The 23,792-nt window shown below is 39.6% G+C and overlaps 2 protein-coding genes across 5 annotated transcripts in view; both read right to left on the bottom strand.

Moving 5' to 3' along the window:
* Nucleotides 1–23,443, bottom strand: part of astn1 (astrotactin 1) — a 616,195-nt gene extending 592,752 nt beyond the window's left edge. The window contains exon 1 of the mRNA XM_034703125.1: nucleotides 23,037–23,443. Coding sequence (XP_034559016.1) covers nucleotides 23,037–23,439 — 403 coding nt within the window. The 5' untranslated portion in view covers nucleotides 23,440–23,443. The remainder of the gene's footprint in view (nucleotides 1–23,036) is intronic.
* Nucleotides 9,546–16,577, bottom strand: LOC117826790. Of its 4 annotated transcripts, XM_034703133.1 has the most exons (7): nucleotides 16,489–16,577; nucleotides 15,549–15,680; nucleotides 13,972–14,101; nucleotides 13,024–13,102; nucleotides 12,757–12,912; nucleotides 12,245–12,337; nucleotides 10,440–11,790 (listed from the first exon to the last, which is right to left on the bottom strand). In XM_034703133.1, exons 4-7 carry the CDS (start codon nucleotides 13,072–13,074, stop codon nucleotides 11,482–11,484), a joined length of 609 nt encoding a protein of 202 aa, XP_034559024.1. In that variant the 5' UTR covers nucleotides 13,075–13,102; nucleotides 13,972–14,101; nucleotides 15,549–15,680; nucleotides 16,489–16,577; the 3' UTR covers nucleotides 10,440–11,481. The 4 variants fall into 4 exon arrangements, with proteins under 4 accessions (XP_034559023.1, XP_034559024.1, XP_034559021.1 ...); XM_034703132.1 differs by having other exon boundaries at nucleotides 9,546–11,790; nucleotides 13,024–14,101; XM_034703130.1 differs by having other exon boundaries at nucleotides 13,024–14,096.
* Nucleotides 23,444–23,792: the final 349 nt, after the last annotated feature.

A 23,792-nucleotide genomic window follows, 5' to 3' on the forward strand; every position in this document is an offset into this window, starting at 1 on the left:
AAGAGTTACAGGCAGAGTGATGATGTTTCCCACAGTGCAGAGAACGCAAGTTGTACTACGGTTTGCGATGGACATTAAACATGTTTACAGCAGAAGTTTTCTCTGTGTTCTTCCTTTACCCACATCCTGAAATTTTATTTAAAGAAGTGAGTTAAGTTAATAGTTAATGCAGAGTCAACGCAATGTAGACTAACAACTCTGCTTTGAGCTGGTAGGTTTTTGAGTTTTGTTCAGTGTCGCTGTCCCTCGTTTCAGCTCTGTTTACACCCCGCTCCAGGCATCTTTAAGCCCCGCCTACCTCTCACCCTGCAACATGATTGGCTGTTCAATGCTATCTTCTTCTTCTGTCCAATGTTGGGTGGCAACAAGCGTTTAAGGCTCATTAGCCCCCTCTCCCTTTCCAGTGGTTGGGGAGTGTAATTACAGGTTTATTTATATCACATTTTTATCCAACAATATTTATATTTATATTGAGAAAAATTATATCATGATAATTCTCCTTATCAAATTATCACCCAGCCCTACTTATAAAAAACATCAATGGAAAAACACTAATGTGGAGATTTTACCATTGATAAAAATGTTAAGTTTAATTTCATTCATGACAGTAAGGAAGGCTAATGTTGAGACTTCAACGTGAATGTTAAATGTTAATTCAAATAGCTAGTAGACTAATAAGAACATCGTTGACCAACCATTGAATTTGGGGACTATTCTTTTAGCAGTATAGATTTTTAATAGATACAAAATTCTAGGTCTACTTTTTTTTTTAAATGGAGAAATTTGATTATAAATATAATAATAACAAAAAAAGTAGAATAGTAACACACTTTAGGAGAATCAAAACTGTCTGTGCAGACTTCAATCAAACCTAAACCTTGCTGGCCCTTTAAGAAAATGACTAGTAGTCCAGCTGCCTTTGAACCGATGTCCTCCCCGTGTGTAACACCTCTCCCTGAGGTTGAGAACTGACAGATCGAGGCCAGCCTGTGATGACAGTAGCAAATTAAGATGTATTGCTTTTACCAGGGTGATGAAATCAGGACATCGGAGGAGGAAATCGAGAAAATATTCTGCTTCTCTCACCGCGAGAACTTCCCTGTATGCTTCCTTTAACGGGAGCTAATCTGAAAACCTCTGGGGAGTTTGTTTTAGATTCTTCCTACACGGCTGAATTTCCTCGTTCTTGTGTGTGCACATAAGGGCAAGATTTCTCAATCTTTCATTTTATTTGCTTTAAGAAGTCTCCAAGGCCGCTTGTTCATGGGGCGCCATAAATTACTCCACACTAATCTTAAAACAAGGATGAAATATTTCAGGCCAGCATCTGACTGTTTGTCCAGCACCTAACCCGCTCCCAATGGCCTCTGTGAGCCTGCATACAGATGACACTTTGTTTCTCCCTTGATCTCCCAGGCCTGACAGTCTCATAAAACACATGTGGGCAGCAGCAGCACTTTTTAAAGACTACATCAACCAGCTGAAGGAGATATGTATTTTAGTCTCATTCTCTGTTGTTGACATTTGTTGATTCTTTTACTTATGTTTTTGTCTAAAAATAGTTTTTTGACATTAGATAAATCTCTGCTATGTTTACATTTTTATAGCTTTTTTTAAAACACTTTATATATTAAAGTGTCCATGCTTCAAATCTATAATACTCATGTGTTTCTAAGGCTGCATACCAACGGTTAAATTATACTTTAACAATGACTGAAATATCTCCACAGCAGTTTTCTCCACCAAGTCAGTTCCAGGGCTGGTTCTGCGCCAGTTCCTAATCTGAAACCAGTTCTTTGTGTTTGGACCACCTAAGGACTGGCCCTAAACCAGAATAAACAGTTCCTGAGTAGCACCAACTCATGGGTGGGATCTAGAAGAAAGATCCGCTTTCAGCAGGAGGGGTTGAGACGGGTTTATCTTGAAGTGGCTCTTGCCGGGCTGATAGTATTCTTCCTTCCCTCCTTTCTTTCTTCATTCCATCTTTCCTTCCTTCCTTAAATCCTTCCTTCATTCATTTCTTCCTTCCTGTATTTAGTTTCCTTCCTTCCTTCCTTCGTTTCCTTCCAACCTTCCTTCCATCCTTCCTGTGTTTATGCCGGGCTGATAGTAACCTTCCTTTCTTCCTTCCGTCCCCCCTTCCTTCCTTCCTGTATATTTGCCGTACTGATAGTATCCTTCCTTCCTTCCTTCCCTCCCTCCTTCCTTCCTTCCTTCCTTCCTCCCTTCCTTCCTGTATTGTTGCAGGGCTAATAGTATCCTTCCTTCCTACCTTCCTTCCTACCTTCCTGTATTTTTGCCGGGCTGATTGTATCCTTCCTTCCTTTCTATATTTTTGTCGGGCTGATAGTATCCTTCCTTCCCTACTTCCTTCCTTCCTTCCTTCCTCCCTTCCCACCTGTATTGTTGCAGGGCTGATTGTATCCTTCCTTCCTTTCTATATTTTTGTCCGGCTGATAGTATCCTTCCTTCCCTCCTTCCTTCCTGCCTTCCTTCCTTCCTTCCATCCATCCTTCCTTCCTTTCTTCCTATATTTTTGTCGGGCTAATAGTATCCTGCCTTCCCTCCTTCCTTCCTTCCTTCCATCCTTCCTTCATCCATTCCTTCCTTCCTGTATTTTTGCCGGGCTGAAAGTATCCTTTCTTTCTTTCTTTCTTTCTTTCTTTCTTTTTGTTGGGCTAATAGTATTCTTCCTTCCCTCCTTCCCTCCTTCCTCCCTTCCATCCTACCTTCCTTTATTTCTGCCAGGCTGGTAGTATCCTTCCTTCCATCCTTCCTTCATTCCTTCCATCCTCCCTTCCTTTATTTCTGCCAGGCTGGTAGTATCCTTCCTTTAGAACTCCTGTCTAAGAACCCGATCATGTTGCCATAGAAACCATTCACCAGCAGCTATATACCTCCGTCTCTCTCCGTCTATATATCGTCTTTCTCCTCCTCAGTCTAATTCCTCCTGTTGTATTCTCCTCTGCATCTATGGCTCCTTTCCTCACATCAGCCCCTCAGCGGTGCTCTCCTCTTCATGTTAACGGAACATTCAGCCTCCTCAGGGGAACACGGGGCAGTGACAGAGAGGAGGACTTATTGATTTATTTGTTTATCAAATCAGAACTTTGACCCTTTAAGACCTTTCAGAGTTAATTTGTGCAGACTTATATTGAAGCGCTAACTTTTTTTCTGTTTGTGTCCATTTATAATAAAGTCCATGACAAAATATGAGTCGAAAACAAGCTTTGATGGAAATGCAATCATTGAGCAACCTTGTTCATCATGTACAGACATATTCCTCCTCCTGTAGTTATTCATTTACCTGAATAAAAATAAACATCAGCGCTCTGTAAAGAAATATCCACATAAAAGAGTAAGTATTCACTTCAGCAGAGTATAAATTAATTGAATTTGCAACAAACTCATATAAACATTAAAGTGAATTAAGGTAAACATCACTTTAATAACTTATTTATTCATAAACAATCCAGCCTGAAGTTACATCTATACAGTTTTTATTTTACAGTGTTTGTGAGAATGTACCTGAAAAGTTCATAACCCCGCCAGCATTTCTGTACAAGGATGTAGACTCTGAGTCTGGAAGAGACGGCCCTGAGGGAGTTTCTCGATGCAAAGACAGAAAGTGAACTCAGAGTGTTGAGAAGATGTCTGGAGAGTCTGTGATGGTTTAGTGTACATCATGCAAACTTAGAAACTATGAGAAAAAGCTTCCTGTACAGAAGGACAGCAGGGGTGACTTCTCGGTGAGGAACTGTTTCAAAACCTACAATATCTTGAGAGAGAGAGAGAGAGAGAGAGAGAGAGAGAGAGAGAGAGAGAGAGAGAGAGAGAGAGAGAGAGAGAGAGAACTTAAACACCTCATCCCCCTAATACTGCAACACCCTCATACCCTTGGTGGGAAGAGAAAAGATTAGACAACTGCTATGACAGACGTTGCAGTTGGGTTGAAATTATGTTTACATTCATTTAAAATTTGAAATTATTTAACTTTTCAGATTTTTTTTGTATTATTTTATTTCAACAATCCAGCTGGTAAGGGACATTTTTGTTTCGAGAAGCAGAAATTTTTTTAAGATGTTCTGCTAAAGTGATCAAAAAACTGTATAGCCATGCAACTAAGTTGGTTAATTGTTAATATAGCAGCTGTAGACAGGTTGAATTTTTTTCAATAACACCGTGTTGTTTGAATTGAAATAATGCGTATCTTCTTTTCCCCCCAGTATCTGTATAAGCAACTCACTGTCTGGGGTCTATGCTAGCAGCAAATCCAAAGCAGAAATACATTAACATTGTATTCTTAAGTATTTGTTTATTTATCACAAGACATAACGTCATCGCAATATTCAACAACGTTATCCCATATCGGATGTTTTCCTAATACCGTGCAGCCCTAGTGTAGTTCATATGGAGGCATCAATATCACAATTGGGGTTGCAAAATTCCTGGAATTTTCAAAGTTGGAAACTTTCCATGGGAATAAACAGGAATTTACTAAATTGAAGGTTGGCTCTTAATAGGGAACTTGAATATAGTTGGGGAAAATATATTTTAGCATAACCCTGACTAAAACAACCAGATTTCATGCAAGTACAGAATATCTATGCTATTCCCATAGACTGTAAAAAATATGGACCTAGTATCCGTGACGTCACCCATCTGTTTCTGAAGAGCTGTTTTGAGACCAATCGGCTGCGGCAGCCATATTGCTTCTGTCGAGCCAGTGTGACGTAAAGAGGCGGGCTTTGAGCCTCCTAGCCAACAGCTGCAGTGTTCCCACAGGCAGCTGTGCCTCTCATTGGAAGACTGGTAATCTCAATATCTTCGAAATTGCCGAATTAGAAAAAAATTCACCCCCCTCACAGTGAGAGGACGTCGAGAAATTAGCTATTCAGACTACACTCATATTTTGTACCAGGCTGTAAACATGTTTATTAATGCTGCAAAGATCGTCTTTTCCCCATTCATGTGTATGTGACTTCCGGTACTTCCGGAGCCAGCCTCAAGCGGATCCTCGATGAACTGCAGCTTTTAACACTTCCGCATTGACTCATATTTTTAGACCGGAGGTTGCCGCTTGGCTATTCCTCAATCACATGCTCATAGCACACTGCTTACTGCAGGGCTATTGAGACCACGCCCCCTAGATGCACTTTTCATTTAGCATTTTGATTGTAACTTTGTTGGGATTGCATTTTTGTTATTTTTTAAATGGGTTGGGTTGGGGGGGATGAGTAATATTTAACTCAACATTTATGTTTTTGTTCTTAAATGAAATAATTGATTGTTAAATTAAATGTTTAATACTTGATAAAGTTCTACTTACAAATAAATCTGTTTTAATTGTATTATTTTGGATGGATATCTGCTTATAACAAAACAAATATTTATGCTTGGATATGACACATTTCCATTAAATTACCCTCAATTCCCATTAATTCCCATGAATTCCCCAGCTTAATATCCAATGCAAATTTACCGGAAACTTTCCAGAAATTTACCAGAAATTCCCTTTTGTAACCCTAATCACAATACAATTCATAGTTTTCAGTCATGTGACCAGCGCGAGGGCAAAAAAAGAGTGTAGTAATATGACGGCTTCCATTCATACAGATGTGGAAAACCGTCTCTCCCAAAGCTCATTGTCAAGCCTCGACACTAAATGTTAACCTTCTCCTCAACAAGTTACCACTGGAGGTGTTTACATCAGTCCACACACACCATCACGTGAAAATGATGAATATGACATGCTATGAAACAAGAAGACACTTAACTATAAGAAGGACATTGCTTAGTATCAGTCGTGATATAAAGCATATCAATAAATCTCATTATGTCATCTGGCTCTATGAGTCAGTATCTGATCAACACCTGATACCAGGATTGATCAGTGCATCCCTTTCTTTGTCTCAGCCTTGAGATACTTAATGAATAAAACATAAGCAGATAAATTAAGACCAAGAAACATCCCTTGGTTTCAAACATGTTCCTTAAAAAGAGAGGCCGACTGACCAACAGGGCTCCATCACTGTGTGTTGGTCTTAATAAAAACAATGTTCCTCACCTACACAGAGAAAAAGCATCAAAGCAGCCAGTGTTTAAATCCAATTAAGAAGAGTTGTGTGTTCACTAAGCTCAGCAAAGTGTCTGTGACACCCTCCATGTACAGTAATTAGAAGCCTCTGGAACATATTCATTATGACGGGGTAAATGAGGGAAGTTTTAATTGCTCAGGAGGACACAGCTCCAGCCCTTTGTTTCACACTGGGGTCTCGCCTCCTGCTGAAAATGTGCTCCGTTTAGTAGCAAGTGTGATTATTTGGCAGAGTCGTAGAGCTCCTCCTGACAATTATTGATAGTGATTACAGCAGCGACTCCTCCTGTACAGGCAGTGCTGCAGCATAAAGTCAGCATTAAGCACCTTTTCACTGCAGCTGTGTGCATGAAACAGTAAAACAGAGGGAGTGTAAATGTTAAGTGAGTGTAGCAAATAAGCCAACTTCGTATTGAAGCCGCTGAACTTGTGTTAAATGTCAGGAGAAGTTGATTTCGCTTTGGGTTATTTCACTTGTTACACCCTGCTGGTCGAGAATGAACAAGCAACACTGGAATGTAAGTCTGAGCAACATTCTGCAGCAACAATTTTTCCTTTGATGGTTTTCACTTCAGAGGCCAGAGAGCAGCTGGTCAATATTCAGTCAAACAGAAAGAACAAGTTAGAAGGTTCGTTTCTGTGTAGTGCTACCAGCGCAGTTTGAAAACTGTGTGGTGCGGAGTCAAACTCCAGTCTTCTCTAATGACTGATTGGGTTTAATAGCCGTCTGTGATCTGGAATGAATGATATTCATGTGTGGAGCATGAATGATTAGATGATGAATCAATTAGTCCAATCACAGAAAATAAATCTGCAGCTATCATGGGAATCCACTGATCCTTTGCACTGACTGATTCAATGCTAAAGATTTCTAGTTTTAGTCAAATTTTAGTCTTTGATTTCTGCCAAAACATTATTTCTCTTTAAAATTATTAATGTAGTCGATCAGATATTGGTATCAGGGCTACCAAGTGTTCAAATAGTCAATATTTCACTCTTATAACACTTTTGTTTAACATCTTAAAGGTCACATATCATGCAAAATCGACTTTTTAATGGTTCTCTACCTGAAATATGTGTCCCTGGCATGTCTACCAACCCCCCGAAAATGAAAAAAATCCATTCTGCAAATGTTCTGATTTCTCCACCTTTCTGTAAATGTGTATGAAACGAGCCGTTTCAGTTTTCAGTGTTTTTCATACGGCATTGGAGCTTGTTCAGCCCATAGACTGTATAAAATACAACTCAACCCCTCCTCCGTTATTCATTCCCTGCACACATGTGTGCTAACAAGGAGCTTAGGAGGGAGGCATGCTAGTTGTAGGCTGTCTTAATAAACACAAAGGTTGGTTTTACTCCCCACGTCTGCAGATTTGAAGATCTAGTGGATGATTTTTATTTATCATGGATAAGTGCTAGCGCTAGTTAGCATAGCTACATAGCTACATGTCGTAGCTGTAGCTTTGTACCAAGACACACGTCAACATACTGACAAATAAAACAACAAGAAACACAAAATCTGTGACCAATCCTTCAGAAAAGGTCCCGGTGCCTTTCTGGCAGAGGTCGGTTTTACTCCACACGTCTGCAGATTTGAAGATCTAGTGGATGATTTTTATTTATCATCGATAAGTGCTAGCGCTAGTTAGCATAGCCACATAGCTACATGTTCGTAGCTGTGTACCAAGACACACGTCGACATACTGATAAATAAAACAACAAGAAACACAAAATCTGTGACCAATGGTTCAGAAAGGTCCTGCTGCAGGCGCCTCTCCGTCAGGATCAGATTCTGGTAAGTAACGCGGGTCTGTGAGCAGCCGTGTGTATTCAGCCAACATGTAAACATTAGATCAACATGCTGGAGAGCTGAGGCCACATCCACTTCCTGAGGGGGCGTGGTCAGAGAGCTCATTCTCATTTAAAGGCACGGAAAAGAGCAGGGCTGAAAAAGAGGGGTTTACAGGCAGACCAAAATCTGATTTCAAAGTGGTTTTTTGAGCAATAAACTTTAAAAGGCATGTTTTGGGGACCTCTTAGACTATTTATTTTGATGAAAAAGAGCACAATATGTCACCTTTAAGTTAACTGATTCAGCCTGTCCCTGCTAAAAAAGTGAAAAGAAAACATTCTTAATGTGACCACTATGATGATATTTTGATTCTCTTGATTCAAATAAAAATGCCATGAACACAATATAAGGGCAGAATTGCACTTTTACGACAGTCCCTGAATGTACCTGCAATGGCAGGAGCACTTGACAGTCAGTTCACGGCACTCTGAAATGCATCTGCATCTTTGATGACAAGGAGTTCATCAAAACTTACTAAATGTGTCTGATGTTTCACCAAACTGGATTAAATCTAGCGTCCCCCGCTTGTGTCTTTGTCACTAACGAACACCCGGTGGTAAAAATCATCAATGACACTGAGGACTGATTCTTATTAGCATTGTTTGAAGTTTACACACTCAGTACTCAAAGGTAAGGTATAGCACAGGTGTAGTTTCATTCCTGTCACACTGGCAACAATGTAAAATCATCTTTGGCATTGGTCTGGGACATACCAGCCAAATGATTGTTCAGAGAGCTGATTTGAATTGGAGGCAGTTAGGAGCTGACTCCCCTCCAAGCCTCTGGCCCAGATGTGCAAATCACTGCCAGAACAAAATCAGCTCTCCTAGCCTCTCCCAGGGGGCAATTTTATTACCTCACCTCCCACACAATTTATGGCACGACACCAAAAGGGTAAATTTCTAATAACACAGCCGGCTTTCTCTGACACTAACGAGTGGCTGCAGTCCTGCAGCTTGAATTTACTGTCAGTCACTGAATGCCCTCTTTTCAAATTGCTTCTTAGAGGCTTCACAGAGAAGCAATTTGGCGAGAAAAATGAGAGCCACTGTAAAAGGTGGAAAAAATGTGGAATTTAAATTGCAGCCCAACAAAACCCACTCAACACACACATACCCACACACACACAAAAGCTATGCGTTTGAGACCAAATACATTTTTTAAATTCTACTTCACTCAAAAAAATGACTCATTGGACGAACTCAATTTTATTGAGGGCAGGATTTCCATCCAATCAATATATGTAGCCCCAACTCAAACTTGGTATATCCATGCAATATAATAAAAATGAATTAGTCCAACTCATTTTTAACAAATAAAGCCAAAATGAAATTATTGAATTAACTAAGAGTTATTTATTTACATTTGGCCAACTCATTTTTAACAAATAAAGCCAAAATGAAATTATTGAATTAACTAAGAGTTATTTATTTACATTTGCCCAACTCATTTTTAACAAATACAGCCAAGATGATATTATTGTAGTTACTAAAAGAAAATTATTTATGTTTGTCCAACTCAAACCAATGGAATTAATTATATATTAAGCAAGATAAAAAAATCACCTTAGATCCCAAAAAAACACAAAAGACAATACCTGGTTGGTATTTTTAATGAAGGACAGTAAATCCTCAATTCAACAATCATGAACGAATACAGCCAAGATGTCAACTTAACATGAAAACAAACACCAATGTTAATTTTACATGTAAACAAACACCAAGATGTTAATTTAACATGAAAACAAACACAAATGTTAATTTTACATGAAAACAAACACCAAGATGTCAATTTAACATGAAAACAAACACCAAGATGTTAATTTAACATGAAAACAAACATGAATGTTATTTTAACATGAAAACAAACACCAAGATGTTAATTTAACATGAAAACAAACATGAATGTTAATTTAACATGAAAACAAACACCAAGATGTTAATTTAACATGAAAACAAACATGAATGTTAATTTAACATGAAAACAAACACCAAGATGTCAACTCTACATGAAAACGAACACCAAGATGTTAATTTTACATGAAACAAACACCAAGATGTTAATTTAACATGAAAACAAACACCAAGATGTCAACTCTACATGAAAACGAACACCAAGATGTTAATTTTACATGAAACAAACACCAAGATGTTAATTTTACATGAAAACAAACACCAAGATGTTAATTTAACATGAAAACAAACACCAAGATGTCAACTCTACATGAAAACGAACACCAAGATGTTAATTTTACATGAAAACATACACCAAGATGTTAATTTTACATGAAAACGAACACCAAGATGTTAATTTTACATGAAAACAAACACCAAGATGTTAATTTTACATGAAAACAAACACCAAGATGTTAATTTACCATGAAAACAAACACCAAGATGTTAATTTTACATGAAAACGAACACCAAGATGTTAATTTTACATGAAAACGAACACCAAGATGTTAATTTTACATGAAAACAAACACCAAGATGTTAATTTACCATGAAAACAAACACCAAGATGTTAATTTTACATAATATCAAAGTCCTCCAAAACTCAATTTTACGTGAAACCAAACACAAAGATGTCCCATTTACTTGAATACAAAACACAATGAACTCAGTTTTACTTGAATACAAACACCAAGACCTTTTGTTAAAGAACAATTCAAAAGGGAGCGTTTGCTTGAAATGATTCTCCTATAACTGCTCTGTAACTGGGGGAAAAAGAACACCCAGCTATCCTATGTCCCCCAGTGCCACAAAGACACACACAGAGAAAACAGCAAAAACATATTTGATTCCTGCATAAGTGTAGTGTTGCCATTAGCTTTAAAGCTACTAGTATTACAGGAAAAAAAAAAAGCAGCAAATGCAAAATTCCCTTGGACCACATTTTGGCAACAAACAACAAAAACATTTTCTTTTTGAAACTAAACATTCACACACCAAGACTCTGATTTTTTTTATAAGAAAATATGTAATTTAAATGTAACTAGATATGTAAAACAACATGAAAACAGTACTAGCCATTCACGATCAAAGAAAACTCCAATATATTGAACCGTGTTCAAGTCCATTTCATCCTGAGTTGAGTGATGAAATTAGACATGGAGGAGAGGAATGGAGGTGCTAGTTGACTCAAGATGAATGGCCGCTTGAGAAGTGTGGATGGTAGAGTCACACTCAGAGTTAGGATGGGGAGGTAAAGTGGGCAAACTTTGTCCATCCAATCTTAAACCTCCATCAGTGTTCATTAGGGAGGAACAATTACATAATGTCTCTCTCCGCTCCCCATGGCTGCATAAATGTTCATCGTGTTATTCAAACAGTTCAGTAAACAGCCCCTTGCCTGCTTCTGTGAAACCTGGTCAATTCTGAGTTTCAATTCTGAGTTTCAAAATGTCAAGGGAAACACAAATGTAGGTTATAGATTGTCATTGACTGGTCTGAAAATGAAGGCAAAAAACCCCCCACAAAAAATACTCCTAAAAGATCTGTTAAGGAAACAAGTGTCAACAAGTCTTCACCTCTCATGCAAACAACTTGAGTTTCAGCTGCTGTATCTTTGTGTTCAGCTTGTGCCCATCCAGGTTCATTAGGATCTTTTGGACAAACTCAAAAGTGTACTTGAGGTTGTCTGGAAAGCTCAGATCAAGGGCATAAATGAGCCCAAACATCATTATGACCCCCATGATGACACTGTCCACGTTGCTCAGGACTTTGACGCCTTCGATCACAATTCCCACATCCTCTGGCTGGCCATCGCCATCTTGACGGATTATGTATATCCCCATGACTGTGAGGGCGATGTCCCTTTCTGCATCCTCAGTGGTGGAGGCCTAAAAAACAACACAAACACAGAACACTTGTGTTAAGTAAAATGCTAAACACAAGCAGAAAATGAATTGTTTTGTGGCTTGCATCTGTAATGCGTTTCATATGAATTTGCAGTGTTTTCTAAATGCTGCATGTGAAGTGAAATAGATTATATGTCATGGGTTCAACGTGATTAAAAAGTGAAAAAAATGTTTTCAAATTGATGCAGTAAATTACTTCAGCCAGCAGCCATGAACATGCAACTGCTGCAATATGATCCTTTAGACAACCACATCCCTATAGAGACGGACCTGTAGGATGCTTCTTTGTTGAGCCAGAGATAGTTTTACTCCAAAGAGTCTCAGCCTGTTTGCACCTGCCATTTAAGGGGATCTACTAAACCAAATCCAAAACTTCTTGCACCTATCAGTAATTTCAAACTCAAAAAAACAAAAAAGAAAACTGGTATCAACTTACCAGATATTCCTTGAAGAAGGTGTCAGGATCTTCATTGAGGTAGATAACAAGGCTTCTCAGGATGCACTCCCTCCTGATGTCGATGTCGTCACACTAAAGCATGGGTGAAAAATCAACACAGAATTTAGCTAAATATGGGTGCAACAGTGGCACAGGGAGGGGAGCAAGTTGACTAGGGGTGTAACAAGGGGTGTCTTTGAATCGATACATCAAAGACGGATCATACCACTAGATCGATCCAAAATCTAATTCATTTTGAGACCAGAAACTGTAAATAATAAATAATAAATAATAAAAACTTGTTAAAACTTTTACCCCTAATGAAGACTAGAGCATTGAATCTTCAAGGCATTACTGAGCAGGGCACGTACCCCTTAATGCCCCGAATGAGCTGGTAGTTGCCTTGCACACCAGTGAAGTAGGTCAATGAATTGGAAACACTGTCAAGTATTTTGGAAAAGGCTCAGGCTATTTACCATATAGACAAAACTGTAATATGCATTTCTACTAACCAAATCTATTTTTGCCAGGACATCTTTGATTCTTCGCCCCTTCACTCCTCCTTTGCTCTTGAAGATCTGCATCAGCTTGTGTGAAAAGTGGTCCAGCTGCGACATGAACTTTGACTGCAGTGGTTTCGTGGTGATCCGCAAGAACTCTGCATTAATCTGAAAAATGATAAAAAATAAATAGTTTAGACAAATTAAAAATTGCCATTGTCAAACAATAAATCATCAAGAAGAACAAATATCAATACATAAACATACAAATTAACTTACTTCACTCTGCTGGAACAGAGCAGGCCATCTGTTTTTGAACTCCTCTATCATGGGCCTCTGCTCTACAACCTCTCGTCTTCTGTGGGAGAAGGTTATTTCCATTTTCGCTTTAATCACAACTTCATTGTCACGCTTCTTTATTTCTGACAACAAAGCAATTCTCTCGCTTTCCAAGCTTTCTGTGGTTTTGCCTTTTGGGTGCAGTGGTATATAGTAAACTTCTGCCTTTCTGGCTTTCTTGATGTTGGCTGCAGCTTTGCCTTGGCCTTCACGTTTGTGCTTTAAGGAGTTCACACAGATTTCAGGATGTCCGAGTCGCCCCAGCTTTGTGCGATAGTTTTGCATTTTATACTTCAGTGACTGTTTCCATCCCCAAAATCCTGTCTTGGATCCAAGCTGCCCCAAACAAGGATGAGCTCTCGTCAATGCTGCTGCTACCTCTTCACACTGATAGTCTTTTGGATATTTTGTGTATTTCAACATTTCTTGGGCTAGGCCATCGAGAATGACTCCTTTTAACTTTGGGCCAGGGTTGAAGTATGTTCCATTTGTCTCAAACTCTTTATTCTTGTCTTGTAGCTGAAACTCTGCGTCATAGGTGAATTTGGGGACCACAAAAACCTTGGGCCACGAAGACAATTTTGAGGGCTGAGTTTCCGGGGATGAATGTGGGGTTGATGTGAACAGTGTATCATCACTGCAGGATGAGGCTATTGACGAAGCAGAAGTTTCAGGATCTGGGCAAGTGGTACTTGAGTGCTCACCAGATGAGTCTACTGTATACAAAGTGATGCAGGGCTCCACAGGGGAAAAAACAGGAATGTATACTACTTTCAGTGTGCTTTTGTTTTTAATCTCAGACACTGAAGTTAAGTTCATGAACTCGTTAAAGTCATTATCCATATACTGCAACCTGAAGTCCTCTTTGAATTGAAAGAATGTCTTTACTAACGAATGCAGTTCTTCCACTGTTGCTGGAATTCCAGAATTGAGGGTCAGTTTTCTTGAGTCAGACTCGTCACCAAAGATGATCCGCAGAACAGCTGGGCTCGCCATTATGGAACACCATTAATCTAATCTTGAGGAGGCACACAGGAAAATGGTAGAAGAAAGCAATGCATTAGGGTTATGTTTGAGATTAAAATAACAAGATTTTCAAGATGCTCAAGAACACCTTTATGAGCGAGCAATTGTTGCAAAGATTGTAATATAGGGATGTATTGAAATGTTCTATTCTTCTGGGCATCTAGTATGTATTCAACTGGCTCTACAACACCAAAGTGAGAGGTATAGTACTGTTTATATGCAGTGGCAAGGGGGCCATCCTTCGCAATAGCAATGCCCAACGGGTTAGATTGGCATACGACAGTGGACAGCTCATCAGCTAATGACTCTTGAACTTGTAGTTTGTGACTCTGGAATAGATCAGAAACTATAGCTTTTGTGACAGGCAAAGATGCTGTACTTAATATGTAGTGAAGTTCAGAAAGAACCTTATCAATAACTGCCTTTGGAACGTGAATAATATTTTCTAACTTCAATAAAATGCAAGCAATTTTCTGTTCAATAGATATTTGCAGGTTTAATTCTGCAGCATCATCACAACTCAGTGTTTCAAATTCATGAACTGTGTCCACAGACTCTATTGGCCAATCTTGAGAATTGTCTGACTGATGCAAGTGACCTCTTGTACTGACAACATTAGCTTTAAAATCTTTCAATGAATGTTGGTTGTGTTTCCTGTTTTTGTGTGTGTTGAATGTACTGTAAACATTAGATTTAAATGAGCATCCTAGAAACATAGATGGAACCGTTTCATTATACCTCAGATGCCGATTTATGTGTTGAAAATAATCTCTATCGGTTGTTAGGTCTTTGCATGAGCACATGTGACACTGGAATGCAGCTACTTCTACTGATTTGGAGTTTGCTGTTTACCATGACTTTTGTATGTGTGATTTAGTAGCTTACTCCACGTACTAAAAGTGCATGGGCAAGACATAACCAAGATCAAGTCATGAAATTATTTTTAATTCTGCCATTTTATTAAAATATAAAACAAACAGGAACAACTTTAACCTTCCTGTATGTATTAACCGACTTACTGTAACCTACAATGTACATTTATTGCTTAACCAAAAACTTTACTGAGGGAGAGAGACAGGGACAGAGACAGAGACCGCAGGAGATGATGGAGAGTATGTTTTAGTAGGACCGTATCCATCAAGTGTGTGTGTGTAAAATTAAAACCCTTTAATATTCAACATAACAATAAATACATTAAGATGTTTACCAACTCTATAAGTGTTTAATGGTAGCAGTTGTGAAGTTGACTGTTTCTTCTCAACACTACTCCTAATCTGTTTTTATTTTTAAGATTAAGACAGAACAAACAAACATGTGAAATCCACTCACAGGTGGGCTCCTAGGCTCATCTGTAACAGCCAAAGTAGACCAGATCCGTCTCCACTCTGTCAAGGCATCGGATCAGAAATGTTTCTAATCAAATCAACGTGTTCACTCACCCCGGCTCCGCTCCGTTGCGCTCCGGCTCCGCTCCGGCTCCGGCTGTCTCAGCTCCAGCAGGATACGCAAGCCTTCTACTTCTGCGGGATGCCGGAGCAGTGACGCGTCAATCTGCACTGAACAGTCGTGCACTGAAACATTAAACATTAGCATTAAACAACCGGTTAACTTTAAAAAACTCAGCAAACTGTGTCCACACCAGATCATATGTAGCTTGACTATAACATCAAACCAACATTATGAGCGGAGCTCAGGTACAAGTCAACATGTTTCAGGTTTTACAGCCGAGTATGAATTAGGAGAGGCTCATAATTGGCGTGGGAAGCGCGGGAAGCCCTCAGTTACTCGCGCTGTCTGGCGGACCTGCTACGTGCCGGAGTGTGCGCGCGCGCGCGCAGTCAACGTGCAAAGCAGCAGAGACAGAACGACATGCACCTGGTGTATTCCCTTAATAAACCCCACTGTTCTCCCTCACCACCCTATTACACATGTTTAAAATACACGCACAACAAGAAGTTAATAATATACAGTACAATGGTCCACGGCTCGGCCGGCAAGACTAACCGTCCAGCTCCCCAGGGAAACGGATTCACTGGACAGACAGTGAGGTGCTTTTATCTCCGACTGTCGCGTCTACAATCCACCCCGCTCACTCTCACACACATACCTAACAGTCACATAATTAGTGAGGCCAGGTTTTTTCACCTCAATATTCGTTTGCACTTCTCAATTGTAGTTTTGCGGCTGTCATGTTCGTGTCAAGGCTGTCGTGTTAGCTAGCGGCCATGTTGGAAGTTACCTAGCCCGCAAACTCGGACTTTACAATTAAAGTTCGCCCCATAAACATTAACACACTGCACATATTTTGGTAAAAGGTACTTAAATACCAGTAACGAGGCACAGGCTTAAGTACTACAGTACAAAAAACCGAATACTTACCAAAGAACGGACTCCGACCTGCAGAAGGTTTCCTATGATGATATGGTCCAGCAGCCAGAAGGAGTGATGAATGAGTTTTGACCGCGACGATGGCATTACGCATGCGCAGAGGGCGGTACCACATTCGAACTCATTTATTTTGTGTTGATCAACATTAAATAAATCCCATAGGGTATATGATTAATACATTTTATGTTTGGCTGACTAAATATATAGGTGTATGCTTTCAAACTAGATATTTTTAAATAAAGACAACAATACTTAAATGTGTCACATCTAAGAAGGGCTTGAATCATTTTTATGAGTGTTCAAAAGGTCGGTGGGCAGTGGAAAATGATAGAATGTCAGGCTGCCTCAAAACAAGATCCCTTTCTGCCTCATCCAAACTGCTTTAAATGTTAACTTAAATACTGAGACCATCCTTTAAAACTTAGGATTTCTGTCTCCAGGAGGTCTTCAAAAGCTTTACTAATTACTGGGGGTTAGCAGAAGATAAGATACCCCCGATGAGACATGCATGAGTATGAATGCGCTCCAGCAGCCAGCGGGGCTCTCAGATGCTGGTGAGAGGGCTGCGGTGTGATAAGCTGCAGTTCTGCATATAAACTAACTAAAGTGGTCGGGGTCTTCAGTCAAAACCTCATACTGTCATTCATTTAGAGGATGCTCAATCTTTTTCACTATCAGAAACTCCATGTGAGGTTGAAATGAGGCGAACTTTATTCAGTTACAGTTTTCTCCCATGGTGAAACATTTTTGTTGTCAGAGGAAAGTTTTCAAATGTCCACAAAAACCTCTGAAACCACTTCATAACTAGAATCTGCTTTTCTGCTTTCGATACTGGATGTTCCACTCCTCAATGTTTAAAAAGTAGCCAAAATATGGCAGAATAAACTACTTCAATGTTCGCCTTGTCAATCACAGAGTGCTCCTGAGAAGAGCTGTGCGATATGGCAAATCATATCTGCATTTTATCACCATCACACTATCACCAGACTTTATATATTCACCCTAACCCAAGTGTTTACTTTTCTATTTATTAACCTGCCATCCTGCCATGGGAAGTTAAGCTAGAGAATTCTGGAAACATTCCAAATTGGAAACTTTCCATGGGAATTATGGGAATCAATGGAAAGGTATCACATCCAAGCATAAATATTTGTTTTGTTATAAGCAGACATCCATCCAAAATAATACAAATAAAACAGATTTACTTGTAAGTTAACTTTATCAAGTGTCTGGGTTCTTGCCTAATCCTAACACACAGTACTGGTCACTTGACTTCACTCCTAACCCAAACCAGTAAGGGTTCTTGCCTAATCTGAACCCACAGTATTTGTCAGTGACCTTCACGCCTAAACCTACCCTTTGGGCTAACTCACAATTTATCGCCATGATTGTTGAGTTAAATTGCACTCATCCCCCTGACCCAACCCATTCAAAAGTTATCAAAAATACAATCCCAACAAAGTCCCATTCAACATGCAAATAAAAAAGCATCTTCCCTCAAGCTTCTCAAGCCTAGCCTCTGCAGGATTCTAGAAACCATGTGTGCATGTGATGGAGCAATGCACAGTGCATGTAGGGGGCATGGTCTCAATAGCCCTGCAGTAAGCAGTGTGCTATGTGCATGTGATTGAGGAATAGCATAGATATTCAACTGTACTTGCATGAAATCTGGTTGTTTTAGTCAGGATTATGCTAAAATATATTTTCCCCCAACTATATTTAAGTTCCCTATTAAGAGCCAACCTTCAATTTAGTAAATTTCTGGTTAATTCCCATAAATTCCTGTTTATTCCCATGGAAAGTTTCCAACTTTGAAAATTCCCTGAATTTTGCAACCCTCCCCTTCATGTTAGTACAGAAGGGACGCATAGTAAAATCCCTCAGTGTCCTGAAACTGCTTGTTATCAATGCAGCCACACAATGATAACATTGAATTGATTTTGTTTCCTGGAAAGGCATGTATGCAGCAGGGGAGAGTTCTTGTTTTCAATGCATTCATTGGCACTCCTTACCTACTGGAGAGGTTTTCTAAAAAAGCAACAGAAAGAAAACAAACAACAGTAAATCAAAAGGTTCAGCTGGCTCCAGTGTTTGTGTGGAGGTAGCAGGGATGCTCGCGTCGTTAATATGGAATTCCAATTAGCTCCCCACAGTGTACATCTATTAAGAATTGTGTATCATGGAGTAAAATGCAACATAAGGAAACGTCACTCACATTCAGACTCATTCATATGCAACAGCAGTCCTGAGAGACCTGTGGAGCTGTGCCTTTGACTTTGCTTATTTTCCCTCCTCCATTATGAATTAAGTGTTGTCTAAATTAGGCCTTTATATGAACAACAAACTAGTCAAGGAGCCACCGTAGACTCGTGGCATAAACACTCCATAATAATAACAATAAAGAAAACATCATCAGGGAGCATCACAGGACTATTCCCAATATCCATGTGTCTTTTAATTAAAACAGCCACACATCTGAAGTCAGATACAACTCAACTTTAGTAACAGTAGCTGCACAAAGCACTGCTCAGTCAATGTTATTGATGAGTGTAAGACATGAAATATCTTTCCAATGTTTATGTCGAGACTGAAACCAAATAAAGGAAGAGCACTGGTGTCAAATTCTGCCAGGACTTTCCCTGTTGTTAGCGCTCTCTTGTCTGACAGTTTCTCTTGTCTGGAGTGTGGTGTTTGGTATGGATCCTCCACACTCCTGGGGTACCAAACTAAATATGTTTGAAGCATCAAGTGTCAAAAAGTTTTAAGGAAGTAGGAAATAGCAAAAGGTTTTCTTTTCCCAGCATCAAGAATGTGAGGCTGTCATGCTCTTTTTCTTTATTTTGGACTTACTTTTCTGTCACTTTTGAAATGTTGGCCTATTAAACAAGCAATCTGTAGATGTGTTCTTGAGCTTTGACATATTGTGACAATACTGTTTACACTATTGTTTTACATTCAAGAGTTTAACAAAACCAGCATTTAAATTTAGTTTCCAGTTGAATGAAACTGATGAAAATAATATATATTTTTTTTGTGGTGCTTCGCAGCTGATCTTGCCTGAACTGCATGGCATTGTAATACAAAGTGTGTGGCATAGAATTGACTCTGATTGAAGACACACTTGCAAGCAGAAGGGGTAACCAACCTCTGCAAGATCTGTGTAAGGGCTGAAAGATATCTCACATGACCATTATAACTTCAATGTATGTGTGCATGTGCAATAGTCACTTGACAGGAAGTGAAATGTTAGTCATGTGACCCAAAACATGTCATGCTGTCAGCATTTAAATGTTTTCCTCTATGGTGTGTATGATATCACTTTAAAGCAGCCCCACATGTGAACATATAGAGAACTGACCTCTTGTATTATATCATAATATCACTCTTTCACACTCATTAGGAAACAGTAGTGTAGAAAACACTCATGCAGGAGCTCATAGCATCACTGTCTTCCCTTACAGTCAGAACACTGACTCCATGAGTAACTTGATTACAGGCCAACATGAGACATGGCTGTCTTGAGGTTAAAGTTCTCTCTCCTGCCAGTGTCTGACCTCAGCCAAAGGTCATTTATGAGGCAAGAAGCTCCACTCTGTAACATTTCTGTACAATCAGCCTGAAATATTTCTCAAAAATCAGGAGTTTTTACTTCTAAAAGTTCATGTTTTTGACCAGGACCTTCAGCATTTGGATGAAGAAGTAAAGAGAAAAGTAGCTGTTGATCTAACATATAACACACATACTTTATCTATACTGTGGTAAATAAAGGCAAATATTGAGTCAGATAGATTGTATAAGCAGATATGTATAAGCAATAATCATATGACAGTTAGCACTTTATATTACACTGAATGCTTCTTCAGATAATATACTGCGTTAACTTACTCCTTCCACAGATCAACTACAAGTTATAAAAAAAAACACTTTCCAACTTTGGATTTAATTCACTAGAGGGTTGTAAAATGTAAATTCCTGATGCATGGGTTACTTGGTTGAATTTTGTTAGAACTAAACTCTTGAGAATGTGTCACCAAAACCAAAAACACATATTAGGAACTAGAACATTTAAAACAATACTCAGACTGTCATGTGTGTCACAAGGGTAACATAATTATTTTTTGCACTGCAACAATTATGCCATACAATATAAAGATATATCACAACTATTGCATCTTGGGACATGTAGCATAATGTGGTGTTATCCCTACAGCATTTGGATAAATCCCTGAATATGAATGATTTTAAGCTGTAGGAATTGCATTGGGTTTGTAATACTGTGACAGCCCAAAGGTCATATTTCCATGCAGTCCTGTTGTTTTCTAGGTTTAAGACACTGAACAACAAGCAATCAGTCTAAGTGCAGCCAGTCTCCTGTTTTTGAATGTAAGCCCCTGTCTCTTCCTGTCCAAGCCACTGACTGACCTATCAACACAGACAATAAACAATTCTATGGTTTGTGATATTCTGATGTTAAATGTATGGTTGGAAAAGCTGTATTGGTCTTAAAGTTTGTGTCAAACTGCAGCTTTGTTCAGCATCTAGGATAGGTTATCTGACAAATCAGAAATACAACAGACAGAAATGAGAAACCAGGCATTTCTGGACCATTGTTGGGGCTGCTAAAGCACCTCTAAATTCAATCCCAGCACCCCTAAAATTTGAGAGATTTTTTTTATTACTGTGTCCTTTTTAACATGCTCGAAATGTTTCAAAACCATACAGTACTTGGTTGAAACAAAATATCTTAACAACAAAAATACAGCAGCTCCACTGCCCCTGTTTGTATATTATTGTCAGTCGCAGGAGGAGAGATGAAAAAGGGGAAGGAGAGGAGAGAGTGCAAGATCAGGAAGAACCAGGTATGAAAACAAACAGAGGATAGTGGCACGCAAAACTTATCAAATAATATAACACAGACAAGAAGGAAAAAGGCAGAGAACAACAATGAAAAAGTCAATTTATGTTAATGTGTTTTACATGTTGTGCATTGCATTTCAAATGAAAGTCCAAAAAATAACTCTAATGTCAATTTTTGGTATTTTTGGTACTCTCTATAGGGGGCTGGTTTACTCCAGAAACATACATTCTGTTTGTGGATATGTTGAGGAGCTGCTGTATCAAAATGAGTTGTCTTTCCCCAGATATTAGGGCTACCATATGTTTATTTTATGATTCCAATCCATTTCTCTTTTGCCGTGGCTCAACATTTAAATAACCTTTATCAGATTTGATGGTTTAGTCACAGACTTTCCCCAAAAGTGTTATACTTTTCTTTCACAAATGTGGGAATGAAATTGCATTGAAATGTACAAAACAGCAAAATTGATCTTGCCTGGCCAGGCAGCTCTCTGGGTGCTCAGCACCCCTAAACATCTGATCCTAGAATCTCCCCTGTGAGAAACTCAGTTCCCTTTAAATGTATGAAAATACAATTCGAACAGACAGACAGCAGAGGGGCATGCAGACATCAAACAGCCCAGAAGATAGCAGCCATCACACCCACTATAGTACCTGACACACTTTCACTTCTTTAGCTGCAGTGCTAATAGTTGCTGACTTGGCTCGATAGAACAAAAACTGTTTGCACAATCAGGCCCTAAGCCATCAAAAACAACCCTTAATCCTCACTACATCCTGACTGGGTGTATACATTTGATGCTGTGAAGTCTGTAGAGCTGTAGAGTCCCACCACTCACAGCAGCAGCTCGTCATGGAGCTCTGCAGAAGAGGTTCAGCACCATGGACAGCGGCCAGTAAACTTTCACAATGCAAACTTCACTTCCTCATGCCAAACCCCTCTGTTACTCAAACACACACTCACATGGAGTCACTTCAAGTGGACTCCTTTGAGTCTCAGCTGAGTAAAGTTGTGTTTTAAAGTAAAAACAACAACACATGAGCATAAGGGGCGCGTTTAAACCAATTAACAGCAAATAACAGACACTGACTCATCAATTAACCACATATTAAAAAATAAGCATACATTCATGAGTCACAGAGTTAGAACTTACCAGAGAAGTTTAACAGCACACTTGCTAGTCCCTTATTATTAGCATGATAGTTCCTTCACACATGCTGCTAACCGAACCACGTGTGTATACCAGCCTTAGAATAAACCCATGAATGAACATAGCATGAACGTGGCGCTCTTCCTACACATATAATAAAGCTGTTTACATTTCATTGGAGGAAAAAACATAATTTTGCTAGCATAAGGATGCTAAGCGGCCTGATATTGCAATAAGAAGAAGTGCTAAATGTTGATGTAGCCCACCACAGTGTTCTCCCTATAACATGCGCTGCTCTGGCTTTCATGCACTGACAGGGAGACACTGCAACATAAACGCAGTTAAATCGGTACATTATTCATTGTGGTTGTCATATAGTGTAGATTTTTTTTATTGAAAACAGTGAAAACATGGTGTGCAGCCAGGCCTAAGCTAATGGGGCAGATGCTCCTGTGTAATAATAAAGAGTGAGAGAGGGTTTAATCTCCTCAATTAGCGCTTAATGAAGCGCGCAAAACACAAAAAACTCACCCAGGACGAAAAAGGGGAGCTCGGTGTTTTCCAGGTCGTCCACCACCACGACATCTCCGGGAAAATCGTTCCTCACGGAGAATAGCAGCTTGGGCTCGGAGGCCGACGGACTGTGCATGATGCTCAGGTCGTTTTCCCTCAGAAACGGCAGCGCAGACACGGTGACGCTCTTCATCTTGCACTCGCTGTCCTGGATTTGGTCCTCGTCGCCGTTCAGACCTCGGACAATAGGTGTCAAGGCGGCTAGAAGGAGCCACGAGAGCCCCAGTAGCAGCAGCAGCGGCGGTGGTGGTGGTGTCGGCCCCATGTTTATGCTCGCCATCTCTCCGTCGCTCGGTTTCCTCTCTCTCCCCTCCTCGCTGGTTCGCGCAGGGCTGCCTCGGTCTCTCAGCTGCGCTCTCATCCGCCGGGCTGAGCGAATGAGGGGGGGAGTGTGTGATACACCGGCGGGCTCTCACAGTGTGGGAAACAAACGCCTCTTGTTACATACAGTGGATTCAATCGCATGTGTTTTGTGCATGTTACACTCTTTACATTGACTGTTTGGCTTTTGTGTGCTTTAATGCATTTGACCCCCTTTACTAGAATTGTTCTGTATATGTCTAAATGGATGTGTTATGGTCAGGCATACATTACCACCAGGATATACATTGAGTGCCCTGCAGATCCTACCACCAAAAGCATTATCTTTTTCTAATTGAATTGTACACATGCCCCTTGTTTACCTGGTTTACTCCAGAAAACATACATACTGTT

Source organism: Notolabrus celidotus, chromosome 15 (assembly GCF_009762535.1).
Source record: "Notolabrus celidotus isolate fNotCel1 chromosome 15, fNotCel1.pri, whole genome shotgun sequence".
NCBI classification, from domain to species: domain Eukaryota; kingdom Metazoa; phylum Chordata; class Actinopteri; order Labriformes; family Labridae; genus Notolabrus; species Notolabrus celidotus.

Bases quoted from the DNA above. Each gene is read 5' to 3' on its own strand.
- LOC117826790 (XM_034703132.1), bottom strand. From the start codon at position 14,079: ATGGCGAGCCCAGCTGTTCTGCGGATCATCTTTGGTGACGAGTCTGAC. The intron at 12,913-13,023 runs GTAAGTTAATTT...ATCATTTTTCAG, and splicing joins CTCTGTTCCAGCAGAGTGAA to ATTAATGCAGAGTTCTTGCG. The intron at 12,338-12,756 runs GTTAGTAGAAAT...CCCATGCTTTAG, and splicing joins TCCTGGCAAAAATAGATTTG to TGTGACGACATCGACATCAG.